The following is an 18,208-nucleotide window of genomic DNA, read 5'->3' on the forward strand; positions in this document are numbered from 1 at the left end:
AAACTGCAATGTTCGTACTGTGAGACGCTTAAGACAGCGCTACAAGGAGACAGGATGGACAGCTGATCGTCCTCGCAATGGCAGACCACGTGTAACAACACCTGCACAGGATTGGTACATCCGAACATCACACCTGCAGGACAGGTACAGGATGGCAACAACAAATGCCCGAGTTACACCAGGAACACACAATCCCTCCATCAGTGCTCAGACTGTCCGCAATAGGCTGAGAGAGGCTGGACTGAGGGCTTGTAGGCCTGTTGTAAGGCAGGTCCTCACCAGACATCACCGGCAACAACGTCGCCCATGGGCACAAACCCACCGTCGCTGGACCAGACAGGACAGGGAAAAAGTGCTCTTCACTGATGAGTTATGGTTTTGTCTCACCCAGGGGTGATGGTCAGATTCGCGTTTATCGTCGAAGGAATGAGCGTTACACCATTACATCCGAGGCCTGTACTCTGGAGTGGGATCGATTTGGAGGAGAAGGGTCCGTCATGGTCTGGGGCGGTGTGTAACAGCATCATCGGACTGAGCTTATTGTCATTGCAGGCAATCTCAATGCTGTGCATTACAGGGAAGACGTCCTCCACCCTCATGTGGTACCCTTCCTGCAGGCTCATCCTGACATGACCTTCCAGCATGACAATGCCTCCAGCCATACTGCTCGTTCTGTCCGTGATTTCCTGCAAGACAGGAATGTCAGTGTTCTGCCATGGCCAGCGAAGAGCCCGGATCTCAATCCCATTGAGCACGAATGGGACCTGTTGGATCGGAGGGTGAGGGCTATGGCCATTCCCCCCAGAGATGTCCGGGTATCTCAGCAAGAACTGGCCAATCTGGTGCAGTCCATGCACTGCAGTTCTGGTGGCCACAGCTGGTGGCCACACCAGATACTGACTTACTATTTCTAGGTATGTGTTTGGGTAAAATGAACATTTTTGCTTTATTCTATAAACTACTGACAATTGAAAATTCAAGCAGCTCGGCTTTGTTTGATGGCTTGTGACCAAAGGTTTTCAATCACCGGTCCTGCACCAAATTTCACAGTGGTTGCGAGACACGGTGGCTTGTAGGCCTCTCCAGGTCTCACACGCACTGTGAAATTTGGTGAAGGATCGGTGAGGATCTGGGGGTGCTTCAGCAAGGCTGTAATCGGGCAAATGTGTTTTGTGAAGGATGAATCAAGCCACGTACAAGGTTGTCCTGGAAGAAAACTTGCTTCCTTCTGCTCTGACAATGTTCCCCAACTCTGAGGATTGTTTTTTCCATCAAGACAATGCTCCATGCTACACAGCCAAGAAAATCAAGGTGTTGGTGGAGGACCACCAGATCAAGACCCTGTCATGGCCAGCCCATCTCCAGACCTGAACCCTATTGAAAACCTCTGGAATGTGATCAAGAGGAAGATGGATGGTGAAGTATGTGGTCCAAGGGCTCCAACCATTCGCTGTTATAGAACAAGAACCGTTCAGAGGGTTTGTGCAGGATCTGCAGCCTAACTCAAAGATAATATCAAGGCTCACACTATGCTCCAGGATTGATGAAGCATCCAAGGAAATTAAGAAGGTGACTGAGGCCATGATCAGAGTTGACCACATTGCCACCACCACCGACTGCTGGTCTGCAAGAAGATGGAGCTTCATTGGTGTTACAGCCCATTGGATAGACCCTGACAGTCTCAACAGATGCTCTGCAGCCCTGGCCTGTAAACGGTTGAGAGGATCGCACACCTTTGATGTGTTGGCGGGCGCCCTAAATGACATCCATTCGGAGTTCGAAATCCGGAGTAAGATTAGGAGAACAACAGACAATGGCTCTAACTTCTTGAAAGCGTTCCAGGTTTTTGGAAAAGATGAAAACAATGAGGCAGTCGAAGCAGTGGGTGGTGGTGAAGCAGCTTCGCCAGGAGAGGACGATGGTGAAGAGGAACAAGAGGAGATTGAAGAAGTGGAGTTTGTTGATGCGGCAACGATCCTGAATAAAGATGATGGTTTTGAGTACCAGCTGCCGAAGCACCAGTGTTGTGCTTGCCACCTACTCAACTTAGTATGTACAGTTGATGCCCTGAAAGCAACATGCAGTGAAGCTTACAAAAAAAGTGTCCTGTTCAACATTTGGCAAGTGTCAAGCACTTTGAAACAAATGTGGGATATCTACACTTGCAGCCGAAACCGTTGAAGATACTTGCAACGACCAGCTGCTGCGCCGGAATGCTACAAGGTGGAACTCCTGGTTCACGGCTGTAGAAAGACTCCTGAGGATCATCAAAGACAAAGGCGAGGCGGCCATCAGAGTTCTCTGCACAGACCTCGAGGTTCCAATGCAAGTAGGAATTATGTATTATTTTATCATAATGTAAGGTCTTGAAAACGTCTAAATCTGTCACAGTGTTTCCTGACCTTTTGCTTGGGGACTAATAACTTTCCCATATTGTAGCCCTACTCTATAATTGAGTCAACTACCCATCCAGCCATTGATTACTGTAGTTAAATCAGGTGAAATGGTTAGTGGTCCCCTTTTGTAGGTAAGGAAACATTATTATTTATTTTTTTAATTCACTGGTTCAATCCTGTTGAACTCACCTTCCTCACAGAGTATGCTGCCACCATGAGCCCAGTCGTAAAGGCCCTCAACACCCTGCAGGCTGAAACCAATGTCAAGATGGGGTGGCTACTTCCAACTATCAACCTGCTGATCAGAAAACTTGACTGGATCAAGTTGTCCCTAAAGTACTGTAAGCCTCGGGTCAATGCGCTACAACTTGGACTGAAGAAGCGCTTCAGCTCACAATTCTTCTTATGTATTGTGTTTGTGAATTTAAAATTATATTTAAGGAAAAAGGGGGGTGCGTGTGTGTGTGTAAGTGTGTGCATGAAGCATAGAGAAGAAAGCAAGATTCACTGAAAGAGGAGAAGAAAGCACACCAGTGAAACAAAAAAACAAACATTAAAAAAAAACGCTGACTTCATACTTTCTCCTGCCTTGGAGGGGAAATAAACAGTGATTATCAAATCAGTTACAACCGCTGTGTCATAAATCACTGCATATGAGAGGAAGAATGACACCTCATTGCCGCTTCGTTCCCCTTCCTCTCCTTTCTGCAGGTCTTTCTTTTCCCGAAGAGCCCTCTCATGAATGATATAAAGAGTGATCTGTTTTCTGAGAGAAAGCTGTCTCTCTAGCAGGAAGTTAACCTCTGAGGGGAGGAGCTTGCCTGAGGTAACATATAAGGGGCGTGGAAAGCCACAGGGTTTACTCAGGGCCAATCCTTGCCCTTCTGCCACCATAGGCAAGACCAAAAAAATGCCACCCCCTGCAAAACTAGAATAGTTCCATTAAGCAAAATTATGTCTAAAAGACATGTTTTCCAAGACGTTGAAAAGGCATATTTTCTAGACGTTAAAAAAGACGTATTTTCCGGACATTGAAATCAGGTACATTTTCGGGTTCTGAATGAAAGTTGAAAATAAGTCATTTATAGATTTCAATGTTTGGGCCAAATCAAGGCTGGTCCAGACAGGTCAAAATCTGAACCAAACATCGAAAGCCTATGATTGGATCAGATTTGGTCTGGACCGGACCAAAAATCTATGTCTGTGGACGTTGAAATCAATCCCGGTCTGGACTGCACCAAATCGGAACCAAACATCGAAAGCCTAGGATTGGTTCAGATTTGGTCCAGACCAAAAACCAAAGTCCATGGATGTTGAAATCAAGGCCGGTCTGGAACTGCACCAAAAGACATCCAAAAGGCGTCAGCATCAGTCCGTGCTTACTGATGTAAATTTAAAAGCATGTCAATTTCACTTGGACCTGTCCTGTTTTTATGATATGGTTTTTGTTAACATGACAGGATATTTTAGATTTGATTGAGCGCCATTTAGGTTAGGCTATTTGATCGGAGAAAGCTGCATGGTGTAAAAAGTGGTCGTCTCATTACATAGTCATACATTTATCTCCAGCCTGTAGGCTACAAAACAGGCCACATACAGGATATGGTAGAAAGAGTATTTGCTACATTGCTAGATTATGTTTTTGAAGCAACGTTGCTGGAGCGCTGCAGAGATGCGTCTCTCCAACAGGACCCTGGAGAGGCGCGCTTGGAATGCACAAGCACAGTAATTTGCCTCCCTGCCTTTGACAAAGGCACTGCTATCAATGTTCAGCATCTGCGCTCACCTAAAACGCCCATATGCCACTGGTTGAGAGAAATTGTCATTGTTTTTAGGCAGAATTGTCTGAGGTTTTATGTGTTGTTGTTGGAGGTGCGTCTTGGTCAGTTTAGCTCAGAAAATGCCGCCCTTGTCAATCTATCAGCCCTAATCCTGTCTAATGAGCGGGCCGGCCATGGATTTACTCCGCACAAAATCTGTCCACGAAAATAAAACCATGAAGTGAGGAATTTTGAGTTTGAGTTCAATGACAGTGTCGAATTTGGTCAACATATTTTTTGTTGTTGCTAATTTGTTACGTGAGGTATATTTGATCAAGCGGAAGTTTCGTAATGGTTTAGGTTGTTAGGAATGCACTGATATAAATGGAGACACGTGGAATTTCGGCAACTTAAAAAAATATATACTTTATATCAGAATTGTGACTGTGGTTCACACTCGTATCTGCCCTCTCATTGGCTAGAATGGTTCCATCTTATCTGCATTAATGCATGTATAGAATGTATCTTCAAGACACTTCTCACTCTACCAACTGTGGCTCAGTTGGTAGAGCATGGCGCTTGCAACGCCAGGGTTGTGGGTTCATTCCCCACGGGGGGACCAGGATGAATATGTATGAACTTTCCAATTTGTAAGTCGCTCTGGATAAGAGCGTCTGCTAAATGACTTAAATGTAAATGTGATACAGTATGTTTGCATTTCCTAGTTGGAAATGCTAAAAGATTTATAAACAGATTTTTGTGGTATGATATGAGATCAGATATCCAGAAATCATTGTGTTAATTCAATTTATTACCGGATATCTTTTTTTATTTTTATATATACCCCCTTTTCTCCCCAAGTTCGTCGTATCCAATTGTTAGTAATTACTATCTTGTCTCATTGCTACAACTCCCGTACGGGCTCGGGAGAGACGAAGGTCGAAAGCCATGCGTCCTCCGAAACATAACCCAACCAAGCCGCACTGCTTCTTTAACACAGCGCGCCTCCAACCCGGAAGCCAGCCGCACCAATGTGTCAGAGGAAACACCGTGCACCTGGTCACCTCGGTTAGCGCGCACTGCGCCCGGCCCGCCACAGGGGTCGCTGGTGCGCGATGAGACAAGGACATCCCTACCGGCCAAACCCTCCCTAACCCGGACGACGCTAGGCCAATTGTGCGTCGCCCCACGGACCTCCCGGTCGCGGCCAGCTGCAACAGAGCCTGGGCGCGAACCCAGAGTCTCTGGTGGCACAGCTAACACTGCGATGCAGTGCTATTACCTGATATCTTAACATATTTTTGGTGGAACTGCCGTCACGTACAACCTCATTATCAGTTTTGGAGGTGGAATGCTACTCCCTCACCATGTAGGCAGCTGTGTGTTGGAGAACACTTACAAAGCGTCACACACACCATAATTCAACACAAAATCACACAGCCCAGTCCCATGCTTCTATACTAGAGGTTCATCATCTATCATCCCCTCTCCCTCCCTCTTTCCCTCCCTCTATGGGTTTCTACCTCCTCTCCCCTCACCTTCACAAGGTAAAGGACACCAAAGAAAACTTTGGCATAATTCAAAACCCAGTCAGTGTGGCAGTTTCCAAAGTCAAAGTACCAATAACATTGATAATCAAGTCCTAAAAAAGAGTGCTGTGAAACAGAGAAACAACAAAGGGTTAGCTAGCAGCTATCGTTCATTCTCCACAGGAGGTAAAGTAGACAGAGCTTTGAGACCAAAAATGACTCACTACTTGGCACTAACAACCTGTCATTTTCACATAATACATACAAACCTACCTGTCACATAGCCTTACCTGTCACACAGTCTTATCTGTCACCCACATATGTACCTCACACAGAGCTCTTGAATGTCACACATAACTTCCTATCACACAAAGTTGACACAGACCTGGCCTGTTAAACAAATACAGTCCTATCTGCAATACTCAGATGTACTGTGTCTTTGAGCCATGAAGGTAATGTTAAGCCCCCCCCCCCCCCTCCCCTCCCCTCCCCTCCCACCCAGACAGCCCTTAGTTCATATGAAAGCTCAATTTAATTACACATTCTATTTTACAGAAAGTGATTTGATCAATTGATAGCGACAGAGTCACACATTGTATACGATTTCTTCCCAAGCAAAGCCCAATTACTTAGACTTTTCAACTTTAGAAGGTTGTAGCTTAGCTTCTGAATGTCGCATCTTCCTCTGGCATTTTACAGCTTGCTTCTAGCCTAAATCATTGCAGATTTATGTCTTATTTTAGATCGGCATAAACAATTGCAAAAAATAAAAGAAATAAAACAAGAAATGTCCCTCAAATCAAGGAAGGTCTCGCCCCCCCACCCCCCAGTCCTCCAAACCTGCAGTAGCCTCACCCATTCCATCCCTACCCCCCCGTCCCCTAAACTTGTAGTACCCCAGACGTAGCCCCACCTGTTATAACCCTCAGCCCTACCACCCCCCCACTCCCTCAAACTTGCAGAAGCCTAACTCCAACCATTTCCGCCCTACCAGCCCCAACAGCTGGGTAGAAGGAGACTGAGGGAGCCAAGAGCTCTCAGCACATTATCTCACTCAGCAGGGGGCCCAGGTATCACAGGGAGATACACATGGCCAAGAGACAAACACGCCAAACAAGCACGATACAACATGTTCATCTGAAAAACACTACTCCCACTCATTAGCATTAACTTCGAATGGTCATTTGATTTGGGGTAGTTTGAGGCGTCTCCAACGTGTTGAGAAAGTAAAGAAAAAAATACATTAAAAAGAAGAGTGGTTCCCTCAACTTGGGAATGGGCCTGTTCAAACGCAACTAAGAAAGTCTTTGGGCAACATTTTCATTTGCTTAAACAGCTGCGCTGTGAACTAACGCACGGCAACATTCAAAATAATGGTAGAATACTATACCTCGCGATTGCAGTGCTTGTTGCGCGTGTACGGCGCTTTAACTAATTGGCTATTTAAACTAGGAAGGGGCATCGGGTGGTGAAATATCGGAAGCCATTCACTTTCAATTAAAAGGAAAGTGAGAGAAGCAAAGTGGTCGGGGGAACCGTTGAGCGATGCGAGCATAGGCGAGAAAGCTAAACTTGCACTAAAGTTGGGGAAAGCTGAACATTATAAAAAATAAAAATAAAAAACTCTGCAATATCATGACGCAAATGACCAATTGATGATCACAATAGCTTCCAACCCCTACTGGATTGTCTGACAATGGCTGTTGATATGTAGCACTAGCTTGCTTGCTAGCACCCACATTAGGGCAATGCTAGCGTGGCTAGGCAAGTGCTGCTTGTATAGTGTAAATGCTCCGTAAATCTGCGGTTATATTTAAGTTTCTCCTCATTGTAATTGATAAAAAGAAATGCTACAACATAAATCGCGCTGCAGATATAATTTTGTTTACACTATGCATTAGCTCACAGCGCAGGTGTCTTTGTGACAGGAAAAAGTCACCCTCTGTGTGCCTTTTAACAGACTGACGCCCTGCCTTATGCTTTCTGTCAGATTACCAGGGAGACAAATGTAGGTCTTCACCCTCATTGCCCTCATCCTCATCCGTCTCTGGCCACTGCAGGGCTTTCGGTCTTGGGCCTATAATCCACTTAGGTGGCTCTTTCTATTCTTCCTGTATGGCTCTAAGCCGGAACATTGATTCCATTATACAGACTCACTCAACGACCTGCTGCCTATTCCATTAGAAAGGCCCAATCCATGTCTGTGCACAGTCCTAATCCAAATACATTATACAGTCTAGAATGGTCGCTGGTAGCAGCGCCCCCCCCCCCCCCCTCTCCACTCCATAGCTCTGGATAGCCAGTGACAGATGGGGAGATGAAGAGAGTCAGAGTTCCGGTCATACAGTGAGATTTCGCGCTGAATCGGATTTCACTGATGTAAATACGCACACACACTATTATTGTAGTATTCTACATGTTATAATAATAGAGTAATAATGTTACAATGTATTGTATGATGTATTATTTTATTTATTTAGTAGGCTGTTTAGTTGTGATGTTTTATTCCTGTTTGGACAGCTGGAAGAGTAGCTGCGCAGAAAGAGTAGCTGCAGCAGCTTATGGCGATCCTAATAAGTACTAAATGATTGTGTGGAATTTAGGGCTTTCGCTCCATTTAATTGAGATGGTGCTTCTTTTACCGTGTCCCCTCAACAACAAAGGAATAGCGCAGTTTTTATAGGACCTGATAAATACAGTATGACCAAGCAAGGTGTATGTACAGTACCTGAATAGTATGGAAATAATTTAATCTCTTGGGGAATATAGACCTATAATTAGTGAAGAACAGAAAAATACATAAACAGACAGTTCTACAATCCTTGAGGGGAAATGGAACAATCAGAATCAATCTATCCAAATATCCCAACCCCTCTGTCCCTCCACCACCTTGCTAAACCTCTCTCCAATTTCGACACCCTAATCTCTCTTCACTGTCCCCCTCCTCATCATCCCTCCGTCTCTCTATTCTCTGTCATTCTCCTTGTCCCTCCCCAATTCTCTCTTCTCTCTCTCTCTCTCCCTCCTTGTCCCCTTCTCTATCCTCTGTCCCCCTCCTCTTCATCCCTCCATCCCTGTACTGTTCTCTACCCTGTATGATCTCCAACAACCTTGTCTCCCATCCAGGTTGCTAAATGATTCCAGACTTCCGGCACATCCACAGATCTAAAATCCCCCCCCCCCACAATCTCTCCTCCTCTCCTGCATCGGCACTTAATGGCCTATAGGGTTAGGAATACCCGTTGCTTTCTCACCTCATTGAGTTAAATGACTGATTATTACCTTTCACTGTTTAGTGTTCAGTCACTGAGCTGCTGCTGAAGGGGCCAGGAGTGGGGAGTGCAGTGGCCACACGAGCCCTTCAGGAAAGGACTCTCTACCTCTCCCCTCTGTCGATATCACCACCCTATGTCCTTACTGCGGCGACCTGGACTAAGAAGCACGCCCTTTAGTCTTCTTTTATAATATAAAACCAATTTCAGTGCGAGCGGTTCCAGCGGTGCCTCCGCAACGGGGGTAAATATTCATTATTAAAATGTTTCCCCCGAGCAGTTGGGAAATCCAAATATGAGATGAGATGGCTCAGCCCTATTGTCCCGAGGGAACATTGACTATCACCCAATATTCCCTCATTCCTTCCCTCAATCCCTCCCCCAGGCATCCCAGAATAACAGCATTGATCAGTGATTATGTTACTGGGGGTGTGGGTGGGGATGGAGGAAGACGTCAGGCGTCAGTCATTTCTATGGGAGCTATTTGGGTGCCCTTGTTACCGGATGCGGCAGCATAGTCAGTATTGTGCAGTTATAGCTTCTTTCTCGATCCGGATGTAAAGGGAGAGACTGAGCGATGAGGTATGTTCTGTAGGTAAGGAAATTATAATATTATTATATGGACATTTAGCTAGCAGACGCTTTTATGCAAAGCAACTTAGGCAATACGGTTGTTCAGTAGCGATTGCTCGAGCGAGAAATCACAAAACGACTGATAGAGGTATTGTATTTGATTAGGGGAAATTGCGCAACGTTGGTAAGTTAAGTATTGGGCAAAGGGGCTTGGGCTGGGTTGTTGGGTTTGGGAGATAGGGTCAGGAATAACTCCTGACCAAGTGACCAGAAAGTAACCACGATACTCTAGGCTCCAAGCCCAACCATGGGAAATGGTATATCCCTCCCCTCTTTACACCTTTCTATCGCTCGCTCAGCTTTTCCCTCTGCATCTCCATGCTAAGCATGAAAAGTGTCTGTGATCAATACCTCCAGGCCTGCTCCTGCTTCTAACCACAGGCTGGGGGGTGGCAGAGCTACCTGGGGGCTGGAGTGCTGTGTCAGCATCCACTCAAGACCTCAAAAACCCCTCTACTCCTCTCCTTCTCTCATCACCTCTGTCAACCAACACTTCCTCAACACAATCCCTCACTCACCCGTTTCTCACTTTTAACGCTACACACTTCCATCCCCCTTCTCTTCTCCTCCCCTCCTCCCTCCATTCCAATGTGGCTGTTAAATACCATTCAAATGTCACCCTGCTATTTTGATTGGAATAATAATTTTGAGAGGTGGGAGAAATGGCTTGTTGATGCTAAGCAGGCGGTGCAACAGCAAAAGCCATCTCTCCCTGTCACAAAGTTGCCGTGTAAGAGGTTCCCAGTTCCTGCCCGGCACCACGGCGCTACAGTAGATGTGGACACAGGTTTATGTTAAGACCACCGAGGCCATGTGTTAGTGTCGTTCATCATCACGCCTTAGTAGACCAATGACAGCGACAGTACTAGGATCCATGCACAGGGAGTGACAGAGGGTCAGTGTAAAATACCTAGGATTAGTGTGGTTATGTATGTTGGGGAGTGGGAAAGTGTGTATGAATGTAACAGTGATTAATTTATAGCTTTTTAAACTAACAATAAGAGTAGCGTTCAAAACCAAAAAAACGAACATGTGTTTCAGGGGTTTGACCTATTTTCAGTGTATGAACCTTGAAGTAAACTCATTTACCCCAGCAGCCAACACATCTCTCTATAAAACGCCTGAGTCGTGCTCAGCGGAGAGCAAACCGTAGTAGAACGTAGCAGAACATTTGCATCAGAAAATGGACAAGTTCAGGTCGTACGTCCCCGTTTCACTCTGTTTGAAAGTCTCCGCCGTACTGAACGTGACGCTGTTCTCTATAGCATTTTAATAGTAACACAATCTTACCTTGCGGGCACCTCGATGTTGGAGATAGCGTAAAAGTACTTGAGCAGGTTGTCCCTCTGCATGTAGGTCCCCCCCAGGGCCGGCCTGAGCAGCCTCAGCCTGAGGTTAGTGAAGGTAAAGAATTCCCTCAGGCCCTTCATGCTCTCCATACGGCTGTACAAGCTGTCCATGTTGAGCAACCTCGGCCCGGCGAACACTGCGAAACGCTCCCGCACCTCGAACTTTACGTTCTTATCATTCTTCGATCCCACCCAGCGTGAGAACTGCTCAGTGCAGATGACAAGGGTAATATTTGCAGGCGATAGGTCGGGGACACGCTTTGGTGCCATGTTAAAGGACTCGAGACAATCGTCAGCGTAGAACTGGTAGGGCTGCCAGGTGCGGCCGTGGTCCATGGACTTGTCCAGCACCATTATTGTGGGGCGGCCATACTCAAAGGTAATGGCGATGTCGTCCGTCAGCTCCAGGCTCTTGTTCCAGGCTAGGGAGATGTTGGCCAAGAGGGGTTCTGGATAACGGGCCCATGTGACTGTCTGCCAGTAGGTGATGCGGCCGGTGTGCTCGCGGTCCTGCATCAGCTGAGGAGGGTGGGCCAGGTCCGGGTTGGAGGCGTCACACTCGTCACTGCACAGGTACGGGTTCTCCTGTAGAGTCAAAAGAACACAAACGAGTCAGTGGACAAACAGTAAATGGATGCACTAAATGATTCTCAAGTCTTAGGTGAAATGAAATATAGTCTATCATCAGTCCCTCCAGGAATCTGCCATCACAATTCTCTTTAGCAAAATCAACAATTCCCCGCAAATTTGACCAATCACAACTATTTCCGCATAAAACTGTCAAATCATCACTATATTATCATCACCACAGTACATAGAGGGCTTGCAATTTCAACCAATCACTGGACATTTACTGCATAATATGGTTCAATCGAGCCTCACATCAACAATCCTTTACCCTCGTGAGCTAATTTTCACAAGAGATTTGACAAAATCACCTACTGGCAGACAGTCACATGGTCCCGTTACCCTGAACCCCTCTTAACCAACATATTGTCATGCAAAATGTCTGAACTTACGCAGCAAAATCAAGCATTTTCGGCCACAAATATCACAAAAAAATGCAAAATCCTGGACTGTATGATGCAAAAGAAGAAATTCCTGTACCTACTTTCATGCTACTGGCATTCATCCTAAAACTTAAACCGAAACATTTAATATTAAAATAAAAAAGTGAAAAGTAAATGATTTCATGCTTAATCGAGTCGGTGAACTGTGCCTGTACAAAAAACTAACCAGTCAGTCAAACCCACACTAATAACAAAATAAAGTTTACAGTTCTGTGCAGGGGGAGTTTATAAATCATCTGATTTATGATGACACTGAGATAAGAGAAAAAAACAAGCCTATGCAAAATCTAGTGGTGCTAGGGTAAGAGAAACTTCTCAGAAGAAAGGAAAAGGAAAGGGGGATACCAAGTCAGTTTTACAACTGAATATATTCAATTGTAAAATGTTTCGCGTCGGTGTGCCGTACTGCACACTACCCTGCTGTGTTCAGGTCATCAATCCCTGTTAAGAGGGGAAGAATGAAACGCCAGCAGTACTACAGATTTTGAAGCTCAGAATTGAACAGCCCTGCTATAGAAGATATTGCAGTGTGGGTGGCTATGACTTAATAGTGAAACGACTGGGTCTTCTCTCCCAACAACAACATTAGATGAGAACCTCCCACTCTCACTGGGGAGAGGTGGCATGCTTGTTTCCTCTCTGTAACTATTACTACATTTCCAGGATTTCCAGAAATCCCAGTTGGAAGATTCCTAGAATCAGCAGGGCATAAGCAGGAAATCCTGAATCCTCCAACCAGGATTTGTGGAAAACCTGGGCATTTTCACAAAGTTACCAGAATCTGGTCCTGGGCCAAAAAAAGTTACAAATATTTGTCCAACCTTCACTCCTGCTTCAGACACAATGAGGATTAGTGACACGACGTAAGGAAACGACCATTGACCTACAAATCCTATTGAAAATTATTACACTGTACAGACACTGTCCCAGATGCACAAGGACATGTAGGTTACTGTCGACCCGGATTTCTCTTCTGACGAACATATCAAGAATATTTCAAGGACAACTTTTTTACATCTTCATAACATTGTAAAAATCCTAAACTTTTTGCCAAAAATGATGCCGAAAAACGAATTCATGCTTTTGACACTTCTAGACTAGACTACCGCAATCCTCTACTCTCCATCTAGCCGGATAAAGCACTAAATAAACTTCAGTTAGTGCTAAACACGGCTGCTAGAATATTGACTAGAACCCAACAGTTTGATCATATTACTCCAGTGCTAGCCTCTGCTTCCTGTTAAGGCTAGGGTTGATTTCAAGGTTTTACTGCTAACCTACAAAGCATTACATGGGCTTGCTCCTACCTATCTCTCCGATTTGGTCCTGCCGTACATACCTACACGTCCACTATGGTCACAAGACGCAGGCCTCCTTATTGTCTCTAGAATTCCTAAGCAAACAGCTGGAGGCAGGACTTTCTCCTATAGAGCTCAAATTTTATGGAATGGTCTGGCTATCCATCTCTTCAGTAGGTCCTATGATTGAGTGTAGTCTGTCCCAGGGGTGTGAATGTGAATGGCAAGGCACTGGAGCGACAAACCGCCCTTGCTGTCTCTGCCTGGCTCCCCTCTCTCCACTGGGATCCTATGCCTCTGACCCTATTACGGGGCTGGGTCACTGGCTTACTAGTGCTCTTCCTTGCCATCCCTAGGAGAGTTGCGTCACTTGAGTGGGTTGAGTCACTGACGTGATCTTCCTGTCCCGTTGTGCACCCCCTCGGGCTCGTGCGGTGGAGGAGATCTTCATAGGCTATACTCAGCCTTGTCTTAGGGTAGTAAGTTGGTGGTCTGTTGATATCCCTCTATTGGTGTGGGGGCTGTGCTTTGGCAGTGAGTGGGGTTATATCCTTCCTGGTTTGCCCTGTCCGGTTGGCCCCGTCCGGGGGTATTGTCGGACAGGGCCACAGTGTCCCCCAACCCCCCCGTCTCAGCCTCCAGTATCTACGCTTCAAAAGTCTATGTGCCGGGGGGCTAGGGTCAGTCTGTTATATCTGGTGTAATTCTCTTGTCTTATCTGGTGTCCTGTGTGAATTTAAGTATGCTCCCTCTAATTCTCTCTCCCGCCTGGAGTACCTGAGCCCTAGAACCATGCCTCAGTACTACCTGGCCTGATGACTCCTGACTGTCCCCAGTCCACCTGGTCGTGCTCCTGCTCCAGTGTCAACTGTTCTGCCTGCGGCTACGCAATCCTGACCTGTTCACCGGATGTGCTACCTTGTCCCAGACCTGCTGTTGTCGACTCTCTCGCTCTGCCACACCTGCTGTCTCGACCTCTGAATGCTCGGCTATGAAAAGCCAACTGACATTTACTCTGCGGTACTGACCTGTTGCACCCTCTACAAACACTGTGATTATTATTTGACCCTGCTGGTCATCTATAAACGGTTGAACATCTTGAAGAACAATCTGGTCTTAATTGCTATGTACTCTTCTAATCTTCACCTGGCACAGCCAGAAGATGACCTCTAGGTTTCTTCCGAGGTTCCTGCCTTTATGGGGAGTTTTTCTTAGCCACCGTGCTTCTACATCTGCATTGCTTGCTGTTTGGGGTTTTAGGCTGGGTTTCTGTATACTAATAAATAAATGTTATTGACATACAGGTACTGTATAGCAATACGTAGGACAGAGTGACGGAAGGTCTGTGTAAAGAATGACGCCAATATATTATAGTGTTTGTGGATTGGGTGTTTTGCATGTACAGTGGGGTTACTTGGCACCCTTGATAAAGGTGAGCAAAAAAGACTGTATAAAATAAATAATACAAATACTGAGCTATATTGCATGCCAAAAACATTTAGAAAATTATATTATTTTATACTAATACAATTACTCAGAGAAAGATATATTGTTTAACAAGTACATACCTAAGTGTACTAACCATTAAGGGCACCTGCACTTTCCATGACATAGACTGACCAGGTGAAACCAGGTGAAAGCTACGATCCCTTATTGATGTCACCTGTTAAGTGCCTTGACACAGCCCTTAGCCGTGGTATATTGTCCGTATACTACAAACCCCCGAGGTGCCTTATTGCTATTATAAACTGGTTACCTACCAACGTAATTAGAGCAATAAAAATAAAAATGGTCATACCCGTGGTATATGGTCTGATATACCACAGCTGTCAGCCAATCAGCATTCAAGGCTCGAACCACCCAGTTTATAATACTATTTATGTTACTTTGCGTTACCTTTATGACTGTCAGGCTTGATAACTACACTGCTCAAAAAAATAAAGGGAACACTTAAACAACACAATGTAACTCCAAGTCAATCACACTTCTGTCAAATCAAACTGTCCACTTAGGAAGCAACACTGATTGACAATCAATTTCACATGCTGTTGTGCAAATGGAATAGACAAAAGGTGGAAATTATAGGCAATTAGCAAGACACCCCCAAAAAAGGAGTGATTCTGCAGGTGGTGACCGCAGACCACTTCTCAGTTCCTATGCTTCCTGGCTGATGTTTTGGTCACTTTTGAATGCTGGCGGTGCTCTCACTCTAGTGGTAGCATGAGACGGAGTCTACAACCCACACAAGTGGCTCAGGTAGTGCAGTTCATCCAGGATGGCACATCAATGCGAGCTGTGGCAAAAAGGTTTGCTGTGTCTGTCAGCGTAGTGTCCAGAGCATGGAGGCGCTACCAGGAGACAGGCCAGTACATCAGGAGACGTGGAGGAGGCCGTAGGAGGGCAACAACCCAGCAGCAGGACCGCTACCTCCGCCTTTGTGCAAGGAGGTGCACTGCCCTGCAAAATGACCTCCAGCAGGCCACAAATGTGCATGTGTCAGCATATGGTCTCACAAGGTGTCTGAGGATCTCATCTCATAATGGCAGTCAGGCTACCTCTGGCGAGCACATGGAGGGCTGTGCGGCCCCACAAAGAAATGCCACCCCACACCATGACTGACCCATCGCCAAACCGGTCATGCTGGAGGATGTTGCAGGCAGCAGAACGTTCTCCACGGCGTCTCCAGACTCTGTCACGTCTGTCACATGTGCTCATGTGCTCAGTGTGAACCTGCTTTCATCTGTGAAGAGCACAGGGCGCCAGTGGCGAATTTGCCAATCTTGGTGTTCTCTGGCAAATACCAAACGTCCTGCACGGTGTTGGGCTGTAAGCACAACCCCCACCTGTGGACGTCGGGCCCTCATACCACCCTCATGGAGTCTGTTTCTGACCGTTTGAGCAGACACATGCACATTTGTGGCCTGCTGGAGGTCATTTTGCAGGGCGCTGGCAGTGCACCTCCTTGCACAAAGGCGGAGGTAGCGGTCCTGCTGCTGGGTTGTTGCCCTCCTACGGCCTCCTCCACGTCTCCTGATGTACTGGCCTGTCTCCTGGTAGCGCCTCCATGCTCTGGACACTACGCTGACAGACACAGCAAACCTTTTTGCCACAGCTCGCATTGATGTGCCATCCTGGATGAACTGCACTACCTGAGCCACTTGTGTGGGTTGTAGACTCCGTCTCATGCTACCACTAGAGTGAGAGCACCGCCAGCATTCAAAAGTGACCAAAACATCAGCCAGGAAGCATAGGAACTGAGAAGTGGTCTGCGGTCACCACCTGCAGAATCACTCCTTTTTTGGGGGTGTCTTGCTAATTGCCTATAATTTCCACCTTTTGTCTATTCCATTTGCACAACAGCATGTGAAATTGATTGTCAATCAGTGTTGCTTCCTAAGTGGACAGTTTGATTTGACAGAAGTGTGATTGACTTGGAGTTACATTGTGTTAAGTGTTCCCTTTATTTTTTTGAGCAGTGTATTTTCTCCTTTCATATGTAGCGCTGTTTTCCTGTGCTGTGCTATTGTAACAGGGTTGATTATGTTTCCACTTGCCTCTAAAGAAAGGTGTATTTAATGTTCAAGCATTCTTATTGGTTGGTTCAATTCCGATGACAATAAAACTTGTTGTTATTCGCCCCGCTTGCAGATAGGGCGAGATCGCGAACGTCAGGTCTCCCCAGTATGAAAATGTGATGCAAGGGGTAGGTTACGTTCTGGATACTATTTTACAATGTGTACAAGTTTGCTGTACATTGCTGATTTATACATGTGTGGGTATATGGTACCTGTTAGGGATTGAGGGGCTTTCTGGGATGTGCTTTGGTATATGATTTCTGTATATAACTGTTAGCTAGCCTGCACCGATGTAACATAAGCTCACTGCTAACACAGTTGTTTCCATGCTACAGATTTTACCATCGACAGCCATCAACATCATTAAGCCCTACACAACTAACGTGCTGTTTCCTATTTAACAACAGATAATAATGTTCAACTGGGACCACTGGCTGGGGTGATTTATTTGGACAAAACACAACGCAAGGAGAGTACGATTAACATCTGTTACACTATCATAAGGGTTGCTTAATTCGTCATATATAAAGTAAGCCAAACATCTGTACAGGTTTCCTATCTTTTCATTCAACATCTTTCGATCGAGCCGCCAGTTCTGGTTATAGACCACACGGACACGGACCCCTGGAGATTTATCAAGGGCACACTTGCCACTAGACAGGAAAGCCCTTTGTTACCACAGAAGCGATCAATGGCAAAGATCAGAGGTGCACCCTCTATACATTTCTATGGACAGCGCACTCTATACATTTCTATGGACAGCAGCTGTCATGACATTTCTCCAAACAGCCTTTCTCTGCTCGCTCGAAAACTAAATGAGGAAAGAAATTGGATTATGGAAACACGTGCTCAGTAAAGATATGATTCTGAAAGTAATGCACAAGTTGTTTGCCAAAATATCTGTAATAATATTAGGCAATTTGAAAAAATTACGCATTTCTTTACTCCCTTACTCATAAAAGTAATCCGATTACATAACACGTTAGCCCACAGCACTGAACATTTTTCTAAAATGTTTTATGTTATACAAGAACACATTGGGAGTGATCTTAGACCATTCCTCCATACAGCATTTTTCCAGATCCTTTCCTCAAGTGGTTTTTAGACTGTTATTTGGCATAGCTAGTGTTGACAGTTTGACAAGGACACGTAGTAGCAAACTATTTCGCTAATTGCGTCACGCCCTGACCTTAGTTATCTTTGTTTTCTTTATTATTTTGGTTAGGTCAGGGTGTGACGAGGGTGGTTTGTTTAGTTTTTGTACTGTCTAGGGGTTTTTGTAAGTCTAGGTTGTCTATGGTTTCCTAGATTAGTCTCAATCAGAGG

The 18,208-nt window shown here is 45.6% G+C and overlaps 1 protein-coding gene across 3 annotated transcripts in view; it reads right to left on the reverse strand.

The window, feature by feature from the left end:
* The window catches only part of LOC129863607 (netrin-G2-like), a 137,254-nt gene that overhangs the window by 98,935 nt on the left and 20,111 nt on the right, over positions 1-18,208 (reverse strand). For all 3 annotated transcript variants that reach the window (XM_055935707.1, XM_055935708.1, XM_055935709.1), the window contains exon 3: positions 10,881-11,524. In XM_055935707.1, the coding sequence (XP_055791682.1) occupies positions 10,881-11,524 (644 nt within the window). The remainder of the gene's footprint in view (positions 1-10,880; positions 11,525-18,208) is intronic.

The sequence above is a fragment of the Salvelinus fontinalis genome, chromosome 10, assembly GCF_029448725.1.
Source record: "Salvelinus fontinalis isolate EN_2023a chromosome 10, ASM2944872v1, whole genome shotgun sequence".
NCBI classification, from domain to species: Eukaryota; Metazoa; Chordata; class Actinopteri; order Salmoniformes; family Salmonidae; genus Salvelinus; species Salvelinus fontinalis.